The 20,266-nt window shown below is 41.3% G+C and overlaps 1 protein-coding gene across 1 annotated transcript in view; it reads left to right on the forward strand.

The window, feature by feature from the left end:
* Positions 1-18,874, forward strand: part of LOC134309979 (NACHT, LRR and PYD domains-containing protein 12-like) — a 112,326-nt gene extending 93,452 nt beyond the window's left edge. The window contains exons 12-14 of the mRNA XM_062991483.1: positions 5,413-5,586; positions 13,843-14,019; positions 16,487-18,874. Of these exons, the coding sequence (XP_062847553.1) occupies positions 5,413-5,586; positions 13,843-14,019; positions 16,487-16,493 (358 nt within the window). The 3' untranslated portion in view covers positions 16,494-18,874. The remainder of the gene's footprint in view (positions 1-5,412; positions 5,587-13,842; positions 14,020-16,486) is intronic.
* The last annotated feature ends 1,392 nt before the right edge of the window (positions 18,875-20,266 follow it).

Here is a 20,266-nt window from a genome sequence, read left to right on the forward strand (position 1 = left end):
GAAATTAAGTCATTCTGTGGTACAGTGGTGAGTGGGTCCTGTTACATTTTGGGTGATGCCTAAAGATTCTAAAATAGAGTCAAACGCAATTTTGAGTGGATTACACTTATCCTCATAATGAATATGTTTCCAGGTATGTAAGTGTGTCCAGGTATGTTGTGTGTTTATTACAGGGAGTTAAGTAGTCTGGCGGCTTGTGGAAAAAAGCTCTTGCTGAGTCTTGCAGTCCTGCATCGCATGCTGCGGTAGCGTTTGTCAGAGGCAGCGTGACAGGTACAGTTGTTTTAGGGAAGGGAGTGAGGTTCTGATGATTCTCTCTGTCGTCCTCACTACTCTCTGGAGAGATTTCTGCTCTGAGGCTGTGCAGTTATCATACCAGACTTGAAGGCTGTTGGCGAGAATGTTCTTTATAGCACCTTTGTAGAAAGTTGTGAGGATCGGAGGGGGGAGGTTTGCTCTTCTTATCCATTGAAGGAAATGAAGACGTTGTTGTGCCCGCTTGACAAGGGAGGTGGTGTGTGTAGTCCATGTCAGGTCGTCTGTGAGGTGCACCCCCAGAAACTTGGTGCTTCTGACTGCACAGCGTTGCCATGGATTGTAAGTGGTGCATGTACCATGTGTTTCCTCCTGAAGTCAACAGTGATTTCCTTTGTGTTGTTCACATTCAGTAACAGGTTGTTCTTATCACACCAGACAACGAGTTGGTTTACTTCCTCTCGGTAGGCAGAGTCATCGTCGTTGCTGATAAGGCCCACCACCGTTGTGTCGTCTGCAAACTTTATGATGTGGTTCGAGTTGTATTTGGCACAGCAGTCATGTGTCATCAGGGTGAACAACAGAGGACTCAGAACACAACCCTGGGGAACTCCAGTGCTCATAATGATCTTTTGAGAGGTGTTTTTCCAACCTTTACTGTCTGTGCACTGCAGGCAGGCCAGTCCAGTACTCGTACTCCTTTCTTCCACAGCAATGCCTTTGTAATGTGTGCAACATGTGGATTCCCCACCTTGGGATTATGTCGGTCATCAGTGCCTTTGCTACTGCACTCGCATCCCGTTTCGATGTAGGGAATATATCAACCAATTTGGAGAACATATCAACCACTACCAAACAGAACATTTTCCCTTCACTTGGATCCAATTCAATGAAATCCATCTGGAGATGTTGAAAGGGTCGATCTGCCGGTGGGTGGGCACTTTTTTGGGACAGTGGTAGCGCTTTGGGCTATCAACTGGAAGATTGGCGGTTCAAATCCAGGCTCTGCTATGCAGCTACTGTTGGGTCCTTGAGCAAGGCCCTTAACCCTGTCTGCTCCAGGGGCACCGTAAGGTGGCTTACCCTGCTCTCTGACCCCAGCTTCCAAACAAGCTGGGATATGCGAAGAAAGAATTTCATTGTACTGTACACCTGTATATGTATATATGACCAATAAAGTATAGCTTTGGCTGGTCTTAATGCCTTTACCTACATTATTTGTTGCGCAGCTCATGCAACATTCCAATGTCTTGAGATACTTGTGTATATATAAATTTAGCATAATGCAAAAACTTTTTTTTTTGGAAGACACGGTTTATCATTAAAACCATACCAACTTCGTCCCTTTAGATCAGAACGTAAGATGTGAGCTTCACATTTACATACAGCAATAGCCCTTGGAGGTAGAATTGCATCCCGGAGTGCAGAAATAAGGTTGTGATGAATTGTCCCCAAATTGTGAAATACCCCAAATGCATATCTACTGTCAGTAAAAATGTTAACAGTTTTCCCCTCAGCTAATTTACATGCTTCTGTCAGTGCTACCAATTCAGCAGCTTGAGCTGACAGATGAGATGCTAATGATTGTGATTTGACAGTTTCTGTTCCTGTATGCAGATCCATTAACGAACAGTTCCATATCTAGATTTTGTAGCAGGGTTTCCTATAAATCTGGTCTAGGAGAGTAAACTTCATTAACAACACAATCATGTGGTTCACCTTAATTTTCTGTAGGAAGGAGAGTAGCAGGATTAAGTACAGTACATCTTCTCAGTGTGATGTTAGACATTTCAGGTAATACAGTGTTGTACCTCAGCCATCTGGCGGGCGTCATGTGAGCAGTTTTTTTTTCTAGCAGTAGTTGAGAGACATGGTACCAACAAGGTTTGCCACAGCATGTGAACACATTGGGAGACCTGCTGCTACAGGGTCTAATTTAGCTGAAAAATAAGCTACTGGTCTTTACCTCCATGGTCCTGGAGTAATACTGAGGTCATGCACCCTCCTTTTTCATCCACTGCCAGTGTTGGAGTCATTTGGAGAGCTTCTTTTATTGTTTCGAAAGCTTGGTCTGCTTCAGGATTCCAACTAAGTGCACTGTGGGCCTGTAGGCCCTTCCTATGAGCAACTGCACTTAAGAGGGTCTCGAGAACTGAAGGTTCTGCAGTAAGAGCAAATACCTAAGAAAGACATTAGTTGTTTCTTTGTGATTGGTTTAGGTATTTTCTGTATGGCTTAAACACTGCTGTTTTCTAGTCTTTTCCCTTCTGCAGAAATAAGATGCTCCAGGAATTTAACTTCCTGTTGTACAAACTGTAATTTTGAAAGACTGGCTCTATGTCCCTCGTTTGATGTCTCTCCTTTGCTAGTTACACTGTGTCATTTTCACATTGCTCCTTCATTGGAGCTGCCAACAATCATCCACGTATTGTAATAGAACTGACCCTGGTGTGAGGTTCAGTGATTCTAGGCTAGTTTTTAGGGCCTCATTATAGATAGTAGGAGACTCACAATAACCTTGACACAACTGAGTGAACATGTATGATTTTCCATTAAACGAGAATGCAAACCAATAATGGCTGTCAGGGTGAATTGGAACACAAAGAAGGCATTTGCCAGGTCCACTACTGAGAACCATGTGCAGCATGGTGGTATCTGGGTCAAGATTGTGTATGGATTAGGAACATTTGGGAACTACATCATCATTTACATCAACTACATCATCATTTACAGCTTTCAAATCATGGACAAATTTCCATTCTTTTTTACCGAAATTAGATATAGTAACCCCTGATTACAACAAAGCTTTAAACACGGGTGTGATACCGCTGATGGTTTCTGGTTTCAGTGGATATTGGGCTTTACAGGGTCGAAAAGCCGACTTAGGTGTGATATGGACAGGTGGACAGTTTTTAACATCATGTTTGCCAGTTGCCCTTAAACTGTTTGTGACTTGTCACCACCATATTTGGACACAACTCAGCTGTTCTCTCTACATGAGAGACCCAGTTCATCTTCATACAGAAACCAGGCATTTGCTTATTCTCAAGCACCAAAGGAGCCACAGTTTCTGTCCAACCAACACACATCAACAGTTCCAACATCCAACGACCCAAATCAGTCCATTGATTCATGTGGGGCAGATTTACATAAAAGAGGTGTGGATTGCCTTCCTTTTATTAACTCTAGATAAATCAACTTTAACTGCGCTCCTATTTTAACTACAAAACAAACGTTTTAGCACCAGCTTATCTGGCTTCTTTAACTCTCTAAACTCTGTTTAAACTCTGTTTCATACTGGTGATCTGGCTCCCCCTTGTGGATGTGTGCAGTGCAATGCAAATTTTCAGATTTTATGAAGGTTGTGTTCACTGGGTAAAGCTAGGTTTATACTTCACGCATCGCAACTGGCGCGAGGGTGCGCACGCCAAAAATGACGCAGTTGCGGTGGCTCCGCCCATGGGCGTCGTGCACCTCTCGATTTTTGAAACTGCGCGTATCGCGCGCGCCGCACTTCAGCAGAATGGGGTATTTCTTTGTACTGCCACCTGTCGTTTCGGAGAAAACAGCAACGAATGACGCATAAACTATAAATGCTTCTGCCGTTCTCACAGGTTCGCGCGCAGTGTGCTGAGTCATGCGCTACGCTCAGATGCGAAAGTATAACTCAGGCTTTAGTAAGCAAGTGAGCGTGTTCTGTGAGCTTCAGATTTACTACATTCATGCTGTGACTGCAGAGCTGCCATGAATAAACATAAAGCAGGGGTTTGATGTCCATCATATACCCTGGAAGGAATTAGGTTGGGTCATTTAGATTGTTAGCCTATCAGGTTCACAGACTAGGGTAGTACCTAATTTGCACATTAGATCTCGCCCCAATAAATGTACTGGGCACTGATCTGACAACAGAAATGAAAATTTAAAAGGCTCAGGGCCTTGCATATGACATTTTACCGTTACTGAATAATATTCAGTAACTGTGACTCCTGATGCCCCAACTGAATGCATGAATCTTCCACCCTTCTTTGGAATTACCTCAAATTCATCAGTTCTAATGACTGAACTTCCTGCTCCTGAGTCTAATAAAAACTGTATTTCAGTACCATTCAGTACCCCCCAGTCCTCCTCCTCCTTTCAGTCTACTCCATTGTTCTAATTTTTGTTGGGACACTCACTGGCCCAATGCCTTTCTTGCTAATGAAGCATGGACCTTTTGTTACCTAATTCTGCTTAGGCACTTTTTTGCATCCATTATTGTCACAGACTTCTAGGCTTTCTTGGCCTCTGCCACACCCCCTTCCTCTGCCCCTGCCTGGACCACGCCCTCTTCCATTTGTAGCAATGTTAGCTGAGCCTTGTGTGTTTCTTCAGCTCTGACTTTTGCTTTCTTCTTCTGTTCTTGGTCGAGGAGCTTTTCAGCATGTACAGCATGTTGCAGGATCAAAGTCAGTCTTGCAGTGTCCCAGATGATACAGGTTCACCTGATGTTCTGAGCGATGTCAGATTTAAGCCATCCAAGTCAAATCCTGTTACTTGTGTGATTCACCACGTACAATTATATGAAATGTTTAATTTACTTTCTACAAAATGATAAAATGATGTCGATGTGTAATCGGTGTAATTTTGCTGTGCTGGGAAGGTTTAAAGTGTTCTCCATTTGTAGATAATGACTCTTACTGTGGTTCGCTGGAGTCCCAGAGCCTTAACAATGGCTTTGTAACCACTTCCAGTAAATTTCAGTGTCTTTGTTTCATGTTTGTATTTGAGTCTCTTTAAAATGTGGATCACTCTCAGTGATCTTTAGCTGATGAGGATCCACTGCATTCAGGAGCTTCAACTGATCACGTGAACAAAATCTTCTAGTTTCTTCAGGAACGCTCTCAAATTTAATGTAATTCACCATGTATTAATACAGTCTGTTACAGGGCAGCACCCACACACATTCACATAAACAGGGGTAGTTTAGAGCAGCTAATCCATCTTCTGCATGTTTTGAGATGTGAGATAAAATACACACAGTCACACCAGCTGTACCACCATGTTACCCTACTGTCCTGTAATGAAGGAAAATGACCCTAGATTGTATAGACAGTAAACCAGTGTGTGTGTGTGTGTGTGTGTGTGTGTGAACTGATGTTTTTATCTTTTCTTTCTCAGGTTGGATAATTGTTCTCTAACAGGTGAAAGTTGTGCAGCTCTGTCCTCAGTTCTCAGTTCAAACTCCTCCAATCTAAGAGAACTGAACCTGTTTATTAATAAGCAGCAGGATTCAGGAGTGAAGCTGCTCTCTGCTGCACTGAAGAATCCACACTGTACACTGGAGATACTGAGGTGAGATTATAACACACACACACACACACACACACACACACACACACACACACACTGTAAACTGGAGATACTGAGGTAAGATTATAACACACACACACACACACACACACACTGTAAACTGGAGATACTGAGGTGAGATTATAACACACACACACACACACACACACACACACTGTAAACTGGAAATACTGAGGTGAGATTATAACACACACACACACACACACACACACACACACACTGTAAACTGGAGATACTGAGGTGAGATTATAACACACACAGTAAACTGGAGATACTGAGGTAAGATTATAACACACACACACACACACACACTGTAAACTGGAGATACTGAGGTGAGATTATAACACACACACACACAGACACACACTGTAAACTGGAGATACTGGGGTGAGATTATAACACACACACACACACACTGTAAACTGGAAATACTGAGGTGAGATTATAACACACACACACACACTGTAAACTGGAGATACTGGGGTGAGATTATAACACACACACACACACACACTGTAAACTGGAAATACTGAGGTGAGATTATAACACACACACACACTGTAAACTGGAGATACTGGGTTGAGATTATAACACACACACACACACTGTAAACTGGAAATACTGAGGTGAGATTATAACACACACACACACACTGTAAACTGGAGATACTGGGGTGAGATTATAACACACACACACACACTGTAAACTGGAGATACTGGGGTGAGATTATAACACACACACACACACACACACTGTAAACTGGAGATACTGAGGTGAGATTATAACACACACACACACTGTAAACTGGAAATACTGAGGTGAGATTATAACACACACACACACACACACTGTAAACTGGAGATACTGGGGTGAGATTATAACACACACACACACACACTGTAAACTGGAAATACTGAGGTGAGATTATAACACACACACACACACACACTGTAAACTGGAGATACTGGGGTGAGATTATAACACACACACACACACTGTAAACTGGAGATACTGGGGTGAGATTATAACACACACACACACACACACACACACTGTAAACTGGAAATACTGAGGTGAGATTATAACACACACACACAGTAAACTGGAGATACTGAGGTAAGATTATAACACACACACACACACACACTGTAAACTGGAGATACTGAGGTGAGATTATGACACACACACACACACTGTAAACTGGAAATACTGAGGTGAGATTATCACACACACACACACACACACACACTGTAAACTGGAGATACTGAGGTGAGATTATAACACACACACACACACACACTGTATACTGGAGATACTGAGGTGAGATTATAACACACACACACACACTGTAAACTGGAGATACTGAGGTGAGATTATAACACACACACACACACACTGTAAACTGGAGATACTGATGTGAGATTATAACACACACACACTGTAAACTGGAAATACTGAGGTGAGATTTTAACACACACACACACACACACACACACTGTAAACTGGACATACTGAGGTGAGATTATAACAGATACACACACACACACACACACTGTAAACTGGACATACTGAGGTGAGATTATAACACACACACACACACACACACTGTAAACTGGAGATACTGAGGTGAGATTATAACACACACACACACACTGTAAACTGGAGATACTGAGGTGAGATTATAACACACACACACACACACACACACACACTGTAAACTGGAGATACTGAGGTGAGAATATAACACACACACATACACACACTGTAAACTGGACATACTGAGGTGACATTATAACACACACACACACACACACTGTAAACTGGAAATACTGAGGTGAGATTATAACACACACACACACACACTGTAAATTGGAGATACTGGGGTGAGATTATAACACACACACACACTGTAAACTGGACATACTGAGGTGAGATTATAATACACACACACACTGTAAACTGGAGATACTGAGGTGAGATTATAACACACACACACACACACTAAACTGGAGATACTGAGGTGAGATTATAACACACACACACACTGTAAACTGGAGATACTGAGGTGAGATTATAACACACACACACACTGTAAACTGGAGATACTGAGGTGAGATCATAACACACACACACACACACACACACACACTGTAAACAGGACATACTGAGGTGAGATTATAACACACACACACTGTAAACTGGAAATACTGAGGTGAGATTATAACACACACACACACTGTAAACTGGAGATACTGGGGTGAGATTATAACACACACACACACTGTAAACTGGAGATACTGAGGTGAGATTATAACACACACACACACACACACTAAACTGGACATACTGAGGTGAGATTATAACACACACACACACTGTAAATTGGAGATACTGAGGTGAGATTATAACACACACACACACTAAACTGGAGATACTGAGGTGAGATTATAACACACACACACTGTAAACTGGACATACTGAGGTGAGATTATAACACACACACACACTGTAAATTGGAGATACTGAGGTGAGATTATAACACACACACACACACACACACTAAACTGGAGATACTGAGGTGAGATTATAACACACACACACACTGTAAACTGGAGATACTGGGGTGAGATTATAACACACACACACTGTAAACTGGAGATACTGGGGTGAGATTATAACACACACACACACACTGTAAACTGGACATACTGAGGTGAGAATATAACACACACACACACACACACACACTGTAAACTGGAGATACTGGGGTGAGATTATAACACACACACTGTAAACTGGACATACTGAGGTGAGAATATAACACACACACACTGTAAACTGGAGATACTGAGGTGAGATTATAACACACACACACACTGTAAACTGGAGATACTGAGGTGAGATTATAACACACACACACACTGTAAACTGGACATACTGAGGTGAGAATATAACACACACACACACACACTGTAAACTGGAGATACTGGGGTGAGATTATAACACACACACACACACTGTAAACTGGACATACTGAGGTGAGAATATAACACACACACACACACACACTGTAAACTGGAGATACTGGGGTGAGATTATAACACACACACACACTGTAAACTGGAGATACTGGGGTGAGATTATAACACACACACACTGTAAACTGGAGATACTGAGGTGAGATTATAACACACACACACTGTAAACTGGAGATACTGGGGTGAGATTATAACACACACACATACACACACACTGTAAACTGGAAATACTGAGGTGAGATTATAACACACACACACACACACACACACACACACACACACACACTGTAAACTGGAGATACTGGGGTGAGATTATAACACACACACATACACACACACTGTAAACTGGAGATACTGAGGTGAGATTATAACACACACACACACACTGTAAACTGGAGATACTGGGGTGAGATTATAACACACACACACACACACTGTAAACTGGAGATACTGGGGTGAGATTATAACACACACACACACTGTAAACTGGAGATACTGGGGTGAGATTATAACACACACACACACTGTAAACTGGAGATACTGAGGTGAGATTATAACACACACACACACTGTAAACTGGAGATACTGGGGTGAGATTATAACACACACACACACACACTTAACAACTATATACTCGCGTGCAAACCCTGTGAGGATCCGGGGTAGAATAGGTCCCCAGCCTCCTTATGCTGTTCGTAAGAGGCGAACAAATGAGGCGCCCTGTTTGCCGTGGGGTTTTACCCGTGTCTGTGGAGGAAGGGATCCTGGTGTTTAAGGGAAGTGGCAGCTGCAGCTGCCATGCTCCCAACACAGCACTTTGGCTCCGACTTTACATAGACGGGAGGTTTGAGTGGCCCGCTCTAATCAATCGGCTGGTCAGGACGTGCCCTAGAGATTTCTGGTTGAGTCCCTTCAGACTCCCAAGATCCCTAGAAGGCACTGGCGGAGGGTCAATTGGGTAGCGTTATAACATCTAATGACTGCCTGAATATACCGTTCCTATAGCCCTGATGCATAGCTGCTGGAGTTCCGCGGCTCAGTGCATCCCCCTTTTGGGCTCCGAGGTGGGTGGGGAGTAGGAACGACAAAGCTTTACCCCTTTCAATATGGATAAGTTAACTTTCAAACAAAAATTTACTGACTTAGATCACACCCATGGACCTAGCGTAGCTGGATTTACAAGCAATGATAATTGGCAACGTTTCATTCTGTTAGAATCTCTAACACCAGACACCCTTTGTCTAAGCTTTCACCTTTTGCGATACATAAGGCCATCCAAGGTTTTGCTGGCACAGTTAGAAAATGTAAAAGTAAAAAAGTTAAAATCAGGTCAAATATTGCTACAATGTGACAAAAGAAACCAGGTTGAAAATCTCCTTTGCATCTCTGAATTTGTGGATATTAATTGTAAAGCTCATTTGCACCCGTTCTGTGATCCGCACTAAAGAGCTTGAGGGGAAAAAGCAGAAATTCGAGGCAGAACTAGAATACCAAGGAATTACCAAAGTCAAGCGGATAGTTATCAAGTGCCAAAAAAGATGATGGTGAGTCTCCCAGCTTTTAGAATGGAAAAAACATTTACAGAAGTCACTCAAGCAAAGAAATATACAAGTAAAGAAACTCAGACAAATGTAACATGGATCAAGGAGGATAAACCACAAGTGGTAACATGTACTAGGGAAACTAGTACTAAATCAAAAACAGATATTATAGCCAATAAAGCAACTGCAACTGAACTGAAAGGAAAGACAAAGAAAAAACAGCTATGCAACCTTCAACAAGCCAAGAAACAGACAAAAGAAAAGAAGCCATAAGAGACATTGAAATGTCAGAAGCCCCAAAGCCCAAGTCCCGTAGCCCATCCCCGAGAAATAGGAGTCCATTAATTCTTCCCACATAATGGCCCAAAGCAAGATTATCCAATGGAACTGCCGAGGTCTCAGAGCAAACTTTCTAGAGATGCAACACCTGGTAGCTGAAATAGACCCTGTTGCCTTCTGCCTGCAAGAAACCAAGATAAATACATCTTACTCTCCCCAATTGAACGGCTACTTAAGCTACATTACACCTGACCCAGGCACTCATCGGGAGGAACAGCCATCTTTGTCAAGAACAATATCATCCACAGCCCAATTTCCTTAATAACCAATATCCAAGCAACTGCAATCCGCATCTCCCTCCAGAAGACTTTCACCCTATGTTCTGTTCATCTTCCTCCAGAATTCAAATGCTCTAGCCAGGATTTAAACAAAATTATTGAACAGTTACCCCCTCCTATTCTCCTTTTAGCGATTTTAACAGCCATAACCCATTGTGGGGTAGTGTCAGAACCAACACCAAAGGCAGACTGATCGAACAACTGCTTAATTCAGACAACCTATGCCTACTAAATACAGGGTTCAATACATACCTCCATCCAGGACATGAAAAGTTTGGTGGAGGGGGGATTATGGTGTGGGGGTGTTTTTCAGGAGTCGGGCTCGGCCCCTTAGTTCCAGTGAAAGGAACTCTTAATGCTTCAGCATATTAAAAGGTTTTGGACAATTTCATGCTCCCAACTTTGTGGGAACAGTTTGGGGATGGCCCCTTCCTGTTCCAACATGACTGTGCACCAGTGCACAAACCACAAGGTCCATGAAGACGTGGATGAGAGAGTTTGGTGAGGAAGCACTTGACTGGCCTGCACAGAGTCCTGACCTCAACCCGATAGAACACCTTTGGGATGAATTAGAGAGGAGACTGTGAGCCAGGCCTTCTCGCCCAACATCAGTGTCTGACCTCACAAATGAGCTTCTGGAAGAATGGTCAAAAATTCCCATAAACACACTCCTAAACCTTGTGGAAAGCCTTCCCAGAAGAGTTGAAGCTGTTATAGCTGTAAGGGTGTAAGGGTGGTGACATCATATTAAACCCTATGGATTAAGAATGGGAGTCACTCAGGTTCATATGTGTGTGAAGGCAGACGAGCGAATACTTTTGGCACTATAGTGTATATCCCAAAAACTGATGCTTACTCAGAAATCAAAAACTACTGCAGAAGGCAAGAAGACTAGTCCACCAAAACCCAAAACAAACTGTATGAAATAACTCCCCACATCAGTATTAAACACAATCTAGATTTCATAAATAAGTAAGACTAGACAATTATAACCAGGCGCTGAATTGGTCATACTGCACTCACCCACCGACACCTCCTAGTTGGCAAGCAAGCACCAACCTGTCAATTCTGTGCTACACACCTAACAACCAAACATATTTTATTAGAATGTCCTACAATTTCAACCATCAGACAAAATTTTTATAGGGTTGAGAATGTAAAAGAATTGTTTGAGAAGATTCCTCCAGTTAAAATTCTTAACTTTTTAGAAAGTCTTGATATTAAACAACTGATCTGAGCATATAATGTTTTACAGTTCTAATATCTGTCTATGCCATAAAATAGCCAATGTGTTGCTGATATGGCAATAAACCCAAACAAACAAACAAACTCACGTCCAAAAACACTCTCTCTCTCTCTCTCTCACACACACACACACACACTTTGTACACTGGAGGTACTATGGTATCACTAACACCCCCCCACATACAGATACACACAGAAACACACACACACCTGGATGTTTACAGTGATTGTTATGCACACCTGTTTTTGTACCTCTTCGTTCCTTATAAGCAAAATATTAATATAGATATATACAAACGTTTATAATTTATATAAATCTGTTACATCCATTCTTTGGCAAAACTAATTATTTTAACGGCCATGCTAATAAAGCTTTTTAAATTAAATTGTGTGTTTGTTTTTGGCTGTGTGTGTGTGTGTGTGTGTGTGATGAGATGTAACTTTGATGAGTTTTTGTGTGTGTGTGTGTGTGTGTGTGTGTGTGATGAGATGTAACTTTGATGAGTTTTTGTGTGTGTGTGTGTGTGTGTGATGAGATGTAACTTTGATGAGTTTTTGTGTGTGTGTGTGTGTGTGTGTGTGTGATTGTGATGAGTTCTTGTGTGTGTGTGTGTGTGTGTGTGTGTGTGTGTGAGTGATGTAATTGTGATGAGTTCTTGTGTGTGTGTGTGTGAGAGATGTAATTGTGATGAGTTCTTGTGTGTGTGTGTGTGAGATGTAATTGTGATGAGTTCTTGTGTGTGTGTGTGTGTGTGTGAGATGTAATTGTGATGAGTTCTTGTGTGTGTGTGTGTGATGTAATTGTGATGAGTTTTTGTGTGTGTGTGTGTATGATGAGATGTAACTTTGATGAGTTTGTGTGTGTGTGTGTGTGTGAGTGATGTAATTGTGATGAGTTCTTGTGTGTGTGTGTGTGTGAGATGTAGTTGTGATGAGTTCTTGTGTGTGTGTGAGATGTAATTGTGATGAGTTCTTGTGTGTGTGTGTGTGAGATGTAATTGTGATGAGTTCTTGTGTGTGTGTGTGTGAGATGTAATTGTGATGAGTTCTTGTGTGTGTGTGTGTGAGATGTAATTGTGATGAGTTCTTTTGTGTGTGTGTGTGAGATGTAATTGTGATGAGTTCTTGTGTGTGTGTGTGTATGTGAGATGTAATTGTGATGAGTTCTTGTGTGTGTGTGTGTGTGTGTGTGTGTGTGTGATGTAATTGTGATGAGTTTTTGTGTGTGTGTATGATGAGATGTAACTTTGATGAGTTTGTGTGTGTGTGTGTGTGTGTGTGTGTGTGATGTAATTGTGATGAGTTCTTGTGTGTGTGTGTGTGTGTGTGTGTATGATGAGATGTAACTTTGATGAGTTTGTGTGTGTGTGTGTGATGTAATTGTGATGAGTTCTTGTGTGTGTGTGTGTGTGTGTGATGTAATGTAATTGTGATGAGTTCTTGTGTGTGTGTGTGTGTGTGTGTGTGTGATGTAATTGTGATGAGTTCTTGTGTGTGTGTGTGTGATGTAATTGTGATGAGTTCTTGTGTGTGTGTGTGTGTGTGTGTGTGTGTGTGTGTGATGTAATTGTGATGAGTTCTTGTGTGTGTGTGTGTGTGTGTGTGATGTAATGGTGATGAGTTCTTGTGTGTGTGTGTGTGTGTGTGTGTGTGTGTGTGATGTAATTGTGATGAGTTCTTGTGTGTGTGTGTGTGTGTGTGTGTGAGAGATGTAATTGTGATGAGTTCTTGTGTGTGTGTGTGTGTGTGTGTGTGTGTGTGTGATGTAATGGTGATGAGTTCTTGTTCTCTCTGCAGGTTGACACACAGCTGTATTACAGATGAAGGTTTTATATCTCTGGCTTCAGCTCTGAGATCAAACTCCTCATCACTCCTGAAAGAACTGAATCTGATCCACAATAATCCAGGAGAATCAGGAGTGAAGCTTCTCACTGATCTACAGAAGGATCCTCACTGTAAACTGGAGACACTATAGTGAGTTACTGACTTTCTGTTTCATTATTACAGCCACATACAGGGGTTGGACAAAATAACTGAAACACCTGTCATTTTAGTGTGGTAGGTTTCATGGCTAAATTGGACCAGTCTGGTGGCCAATCTTCATTAATTGCACATTGCACCAGTAAGAGCAGTGTGAAGGTTCAATTAGCAGGGTAAGAGCACAGTTTTGCTCAAAATATTGCAATGCACGCAACATTATGGGTGACATACCAGAGTTCAAAAGAGGACAAATTGTTGGTGCACGTCTTGCTGGCGCATCTGTGACCAAGACAGCAAGTATTTGTGATGTATCAAGAGCCACGGTATCCAGGGTAATGTCAGCATACCACCAAGAAGGACAAACCACATCCAACAGGATTAACTGTGGACGCAAGAGGAAGCTGTCTGAAAGGGATGTTCGGGTGCTAACCCGGATTGTATCCAAAAAACATAAAACCACGGCTGCCCAAATCATGGCAGAATTAAATGTGCACCTCAACTCTCCTGTTTCCACCAGAACTGTCCGTCGGGAGCTCCACAGGGTCAATATACACGGCCGGGCTGCTATAGCCAAACCTTTGGTCACTCGTGCCAATGCCAAACGTCGGTTTCAATGGTGCAAGGAGCGCAAATCTTGGGCTGTGGACAATGTGAAACATGTATTGTTCTCTGATGAGTCCACCTTTACTGTTTTCCCCACATCCGGGAGAGTTACGGTGTGGAGAAGCCCCAAAGAAGCGTACCACCCAGACTGTTCCATGCCCAGAGTGAAGCATGGGGGTGGATCAGTGATGGTTTGGGCTGCCATATCATGGCATTCCCTTGGCCCAATACTTGTGCTAGATGGGCGCATCACTGCCAAGGACTACCGAACCATTCTGGAGGACCAAGTGCATCCAATGGCGGTGCCGTGTATCAGGATGACAATGCACCAATACACACAGCAAGACTGGTGAAAGATTGGTTTGATGAACATGAAAGTGAAGTTGAACATCTCCCATGGCCTGCACAGTCACCAGATCTAAATATTATTGAGCCACTTTGGGGTGTTTTGGAGAAGCGAGTCAGGAAACGTTTTCCTCCACCAGCATCACGTAGTGACCTGGCCACTATCCTGCAAGAAGAATGGCTTAAAATCCCTCTGACCACTGTGCAGGACTTGTATATGTCATTTCCAAGACGAATTGACGCTGTATTGGCCGCAAAAGGAGGCCCTACACCATACTAATAAATTATTGTGGTCTAAAACCAGGTGTTTCAGTTATTTTGTCCAACCCCTGTAGCTCATGTAACATTCCTCCCTCTAGATTTAAACACACACACACACACAGAGTATTCCAGTGAGATGAAAAAGTATTTAACCTCTCCACATGTACGGTCGGCACTAGGCATGATGGGTGCATTACTTCAGCCGCCTCTCTTCTTACCCTGATGCACCCATCACTCTGGAACAGGGTAAATCTGGACTCATCAGACCACATGACCTTCTTCCATTGCTCCACAGTCCAATCTTTATGCTCCCTAGCAAATTGAAGCCGTTTTTGCTGGTTAGCCTCAGTGACGAGTTGTTTTCTTAAGGCTGCACAGCTGTTTAGTCCCAATCCCTTGAGTTCCCTTCACACTGTGAGTGTGGAAATGATCTTACTGTCACTATTAAACATCCCTGAGTTCTACTGGAGTTTTTCTACCATCTGATTTCACCAAACGTTTAAGTGATCGCCAATCACCATCATTCATGATTTTTTCCGACCACATTCCTTCCTCAAAGATGATGTCCTTCCACTGTCCTTCCACTTTTTAATAATGCGCTGGACAGTTCTTAACACGATTTTAGTAGTTTCAGCTTCTCCTTACAGTTTCAGTTTTCTCTGCTTGATGCCAATAATTTGAACCTTCTGAAACAGATTAAGATCTTTTCCACGACCACAGGATGCATCTTTCCACATGGTTGTTTAACAAATGAGAAGCTACTTACTGCATCAGTTAGGGTTAAATAACATGTTGCCAGCTGAAACATAATCACCCATGCAGTAATTATCCTATGGGAGGATCTTACCTATTTGCTTAGTTAAATCCAGGTGGTGACCTTTTTTGGCCGGGCAGTGTATTATACATGTTAAACAATTATACATGTGTGCAAATCTCTAGGACTCCCTGTGGGTTTAGGTAAAGGAGTTGAGCTGCTGATTCTAGGTCTGTAGTGTTGTAGGAGGTGAAGATTAAACTGTAATGGTTGCATTTTCTGATTCAGTACAGATTATTGATTTAGCAGTAGTTTATTAAGGCGAGTCTTTATGTTACACTTTGAGGTACATTGAGGTACCTCATTAGCATTAAGTGGAAAACAGCTTTACAGCAGATCTGTGTGTTTTGTGATTTTGATGCATTTAACAGTAAAAATGTTTTATTGCTCATCTTTGTTACATAATTTTTATATTTATTCTCTTTTCCATGTTTACAGTGTATAAGTGACAGAGCACCTTGACCCGTGTGTGACCGGCACTTCATGGTCAGATGGAATGATCTTTAATTTGAGCTGCTTTATTAGCTGAATGAAGCTTCACCATGAGCAGAGAGAAGTTGTTCTTCACCTTAATCTTCTAGTGACAGTTCAACCAACAGTGAAACCCCAATATAATGATGCAGACATGAATTGACCTGGACATGATGAGTTCCAATTTGATGTTTGGCAAGATCTCTACAACCAATCCAGCCAATCTCTGTCAGTTACAGTAATCACACTGATCTTCTGCTGTCTGCTCTGTGTGAGCACAGGAAACCACCATGTAATAGATATGAAGATAAATGGTGGAGTGAAAAACACCTTAGTTTGAAAAAATGACACTTTGACATTAGGGATGTCCCGATCCGATCTCAAAGATCGGGATCAGGGCCGATCAAGGCATTTTTTAACTGATCGGCATTGGCTTTACTAAACCCGATCCTAATCCCGATCCTTTGTTTTACATCAGCAGGAAATACTTTAAATTGGAAAGTGAAACAAGTCCAACAGTGAAGTGTAACGTCTGCAGTGTGAGCGTTTCACGAGGCGGTGGGAGCAGAGCTGCGTTCATTACTGTAGAATTTTATTGTTTATATGGTGTGAGAGTCAAGAATCACTCCGGTTTACAAAACAACGTAGTGATGCACTTGCTTAATAAAGAAATAAATACACGCTATATTCACAAATTGTCGGGAGCAAAACACTTTATTAACTTCTTCTGTTACGGTACCGAATAGCGGACAGCTAGAGCCAAGCACGCTATTCCATGCACTATGGAAGCCCCACAGGGTCAAAACACACTCACTTCGGGTAGAAACGTCCATCAAACCATCGTCACAATACAAGCACTTTAAAAACTGGCTTTCCTTCATAAAAAAAGAGCCTGTCCATTTTATTTTGGTATTCAGGTTTTACTGTAATGCTTTTAAGTAACTTTTTTTCTTATATTCAAGTTAAGCTGCTACACAGATTTCTGTTCATTTTTAGTGCATCACTGCATTAAACAGATTTTATTTATTCAAATGTAAAGTTTAAAGTAAAACTGTAATTATCTCACTCATTTTGATTGATTTTGTAAAAATAAAAAAACATTAAGCCAATAGTTTGGATGCAGCATTTTACCCTACAGCACTGCAGAGCTATTCAGTTATTAAACATATACACTGGATTAATTTGAATAACTGTAATGTAGTTGAAGTGTGCACTGTGTGAACAGTATTATCCAGTTCTTATCTAGACAATATCTAGAAAATAGATATTTCGGTTTAAGTATCGGTTTGAGACTCGGTATCGAATCGGGATCAAATTTAATAATCGGGATCGGGAACAAAAAAACGTGATCGGGACATCCCTAGTTGACTATCTTCTTCTTATTATTATTAGTGTGATTGCAGTAGACAGTTACACTGCTGTTACTCCTCTTCTTCTTATTATTATTCCACCTGTTTACCTTTTTTAGAGATCCAACCTTTTCGTTCCAACTAAACGTCTGTCCTGTTGATGATACCACAGCTTGTATTCAGCTTTTTGATACGCACACCAGTTTACCCACCACGAACATTTTATACCTGTTTAGTCCCATTCACTTCCATTTATTTTTTCAAAGGCAGGTTGATCCACGGTACTTCTTAAAGAATAGCATGGACACACACACACACCTACATGACCAAAAGTATTAAGACAACTTAACACAACTACATGACCAAAAAAATTCATGTACCACTGTAATAATAAGTTATTTGGTAAAAAGCAGAGCTTGATGAACAGAATGGACGGCCACTGTCTCCCTCATGACTTATAAAAGAATGTGTCAGGTTGTTCTAGAACATTTCAATATTGATTGTTTACATAAACAAGTTATATAACCACGAAAAGGCAAAAACCATTGCAAGTAGATAGAACCTCACTAAAACACAGAGAGAAAAAAAGTAACTAAGGGCAGGCAACACTCGAGTAAGGGAGGGAAGCCTGGACAACTTCCATCTCATCTCCAGTGAAGGTTCTAGTTAACCTCTGCCCCGACCATGGAGCCATGACCATAGGCTTAACCAACCACAGCCAGCTGCAAGGGGCATCTGTGTGGGTAGGTGATGGCTGAATAGGGACATTTATTGCTTTTGCTACTTGTTTTATCATTTTGCATGTGTTGTTGTTAATACTATCATTTCATTTACATGTTATATACTGCATTTATATGCTTTTATATATATTTTGTAATGAGTTATTAATTAATTAATTGATTGCCTACAGATTTATACTATCATTACCACTTAGTTACACAATTTACTTATTAACTGTTATGTTACATTTTGTTAGTTCAATAAACATTATAATGATTAATAATTTAGAGCTGTGAGTGTGATTACCTGTGTGAGAGAAATACTCGACTAACAGACTTTACTCCAACAGAAAGTGATCTGATCTGTTATGAATTCGATTTTCCTGGTCATTTCTCCTTAAAAATGCCAGTGGTGCCCCGTATTTGATTATTAGCTATTAAATATATAATTAAATCATTAACTGCTAACCTCTCTTTTCCACGACATCTGTAATAGACACGATTTCATACCTGAAACTTCTGCAGCCCTTTTTCAAAGTGTGAACGTCATTAACACAGTAAAGTTAAATTTCCTTTTCTGAATCAAATACCGTCCACAGTTTAATACCATTAGTACAACACGACCCAAGTATGAGGTGATTTTACACCATAATAGTGCTCTTGATGTAAAAACAGATCAATAGTTTTGACGTGGAGCATCCAGCATGATGTTGGATGTGATTTGTACAGATGTTTTTCTCAGGATTAAGAAGCTGAGTTACACTTAATGCAGAGCAAAGATTGTTGTTAGTGTTGTTAAAAACATACAAATGTTTTAACTTTGTATAATTCCATGTTGGATCTTCTACTCCTGTTACTAACTCCAGCATGTGGAGGGTTTACAATTTAAATCACTATTTCAAGTGTTTCATCAATAAATATTCCATAATTGCTCTGCATGATGTTCATAAGCAGTGTTAGAATAGACTGGATGTGAAGTTACCGTCATTTAACTCAACATGATTTGAGAAACTGACTGTGTGACCATGAATGTGGAGAGTCACAACCGCACCGGGTCTTAAAAATTCATCATCTACATTCAATGTATCATCCAACACCTGCAGATATACACCAATAATTCTTCAAAGCTGTGGACATTTACCAGTAGCTGATGAAGTTCCCAGTTTAAATGATGATTTTGAATAAGATGCTCCTGCTGAAGGTGGTCTCCCTCTAAAGGTACCTGCTGTTCCTGATCATATGGAGAAGGTTGTTCTGCCGGGGCCTGTTGATCTGAGTTAGCTATAGACAGAGAGTTCTGAGTCAGCATACAGAATTCATTCTTTTTCAAAATAAACTTCATAAATACGTGGAAACACTCACATGAAGGTGAAGATTGATCTACAGCCACAGATTCCTCATCAAAGTTAAATACATAAATAAAATGAATAAAAATAACTAGAGAGTGCATTTCCGGAGAAAATGCGAGTGTGATTGCCATGTGCCGGTCGGGCGGGCGCGCATATCCTAATGCTTTATTCAACTCGGTGTGTCAGTGGACTTCACGATTTAAAGTGGAAACGGCGTCGACATCTCAAACTTTCAAAAAATGAATGGAAGTGAATGGAGCCGAAAAATGGGCGTGGCAGGTGGGTGTGGGTTCGAATCCCCATGCTGTATCTGAGTCGGGGTTACATCAG

The sequence above is a fragment of the Trichomycterus rosablanca genome, chromosome 3, assembly GCF_030014385.1.
Source record: "Trichomycterus rosablanca isolate fTriRos1 chromosome 3, fTriRos1.hap1, whole genome shotgun sequence".
NCBI lineage: Eukaryota > Metazoa > Chordata > Actinopteri > Siluriformes > Trichomycteridae > Trichomycterus > Trichomycterus rosablanca.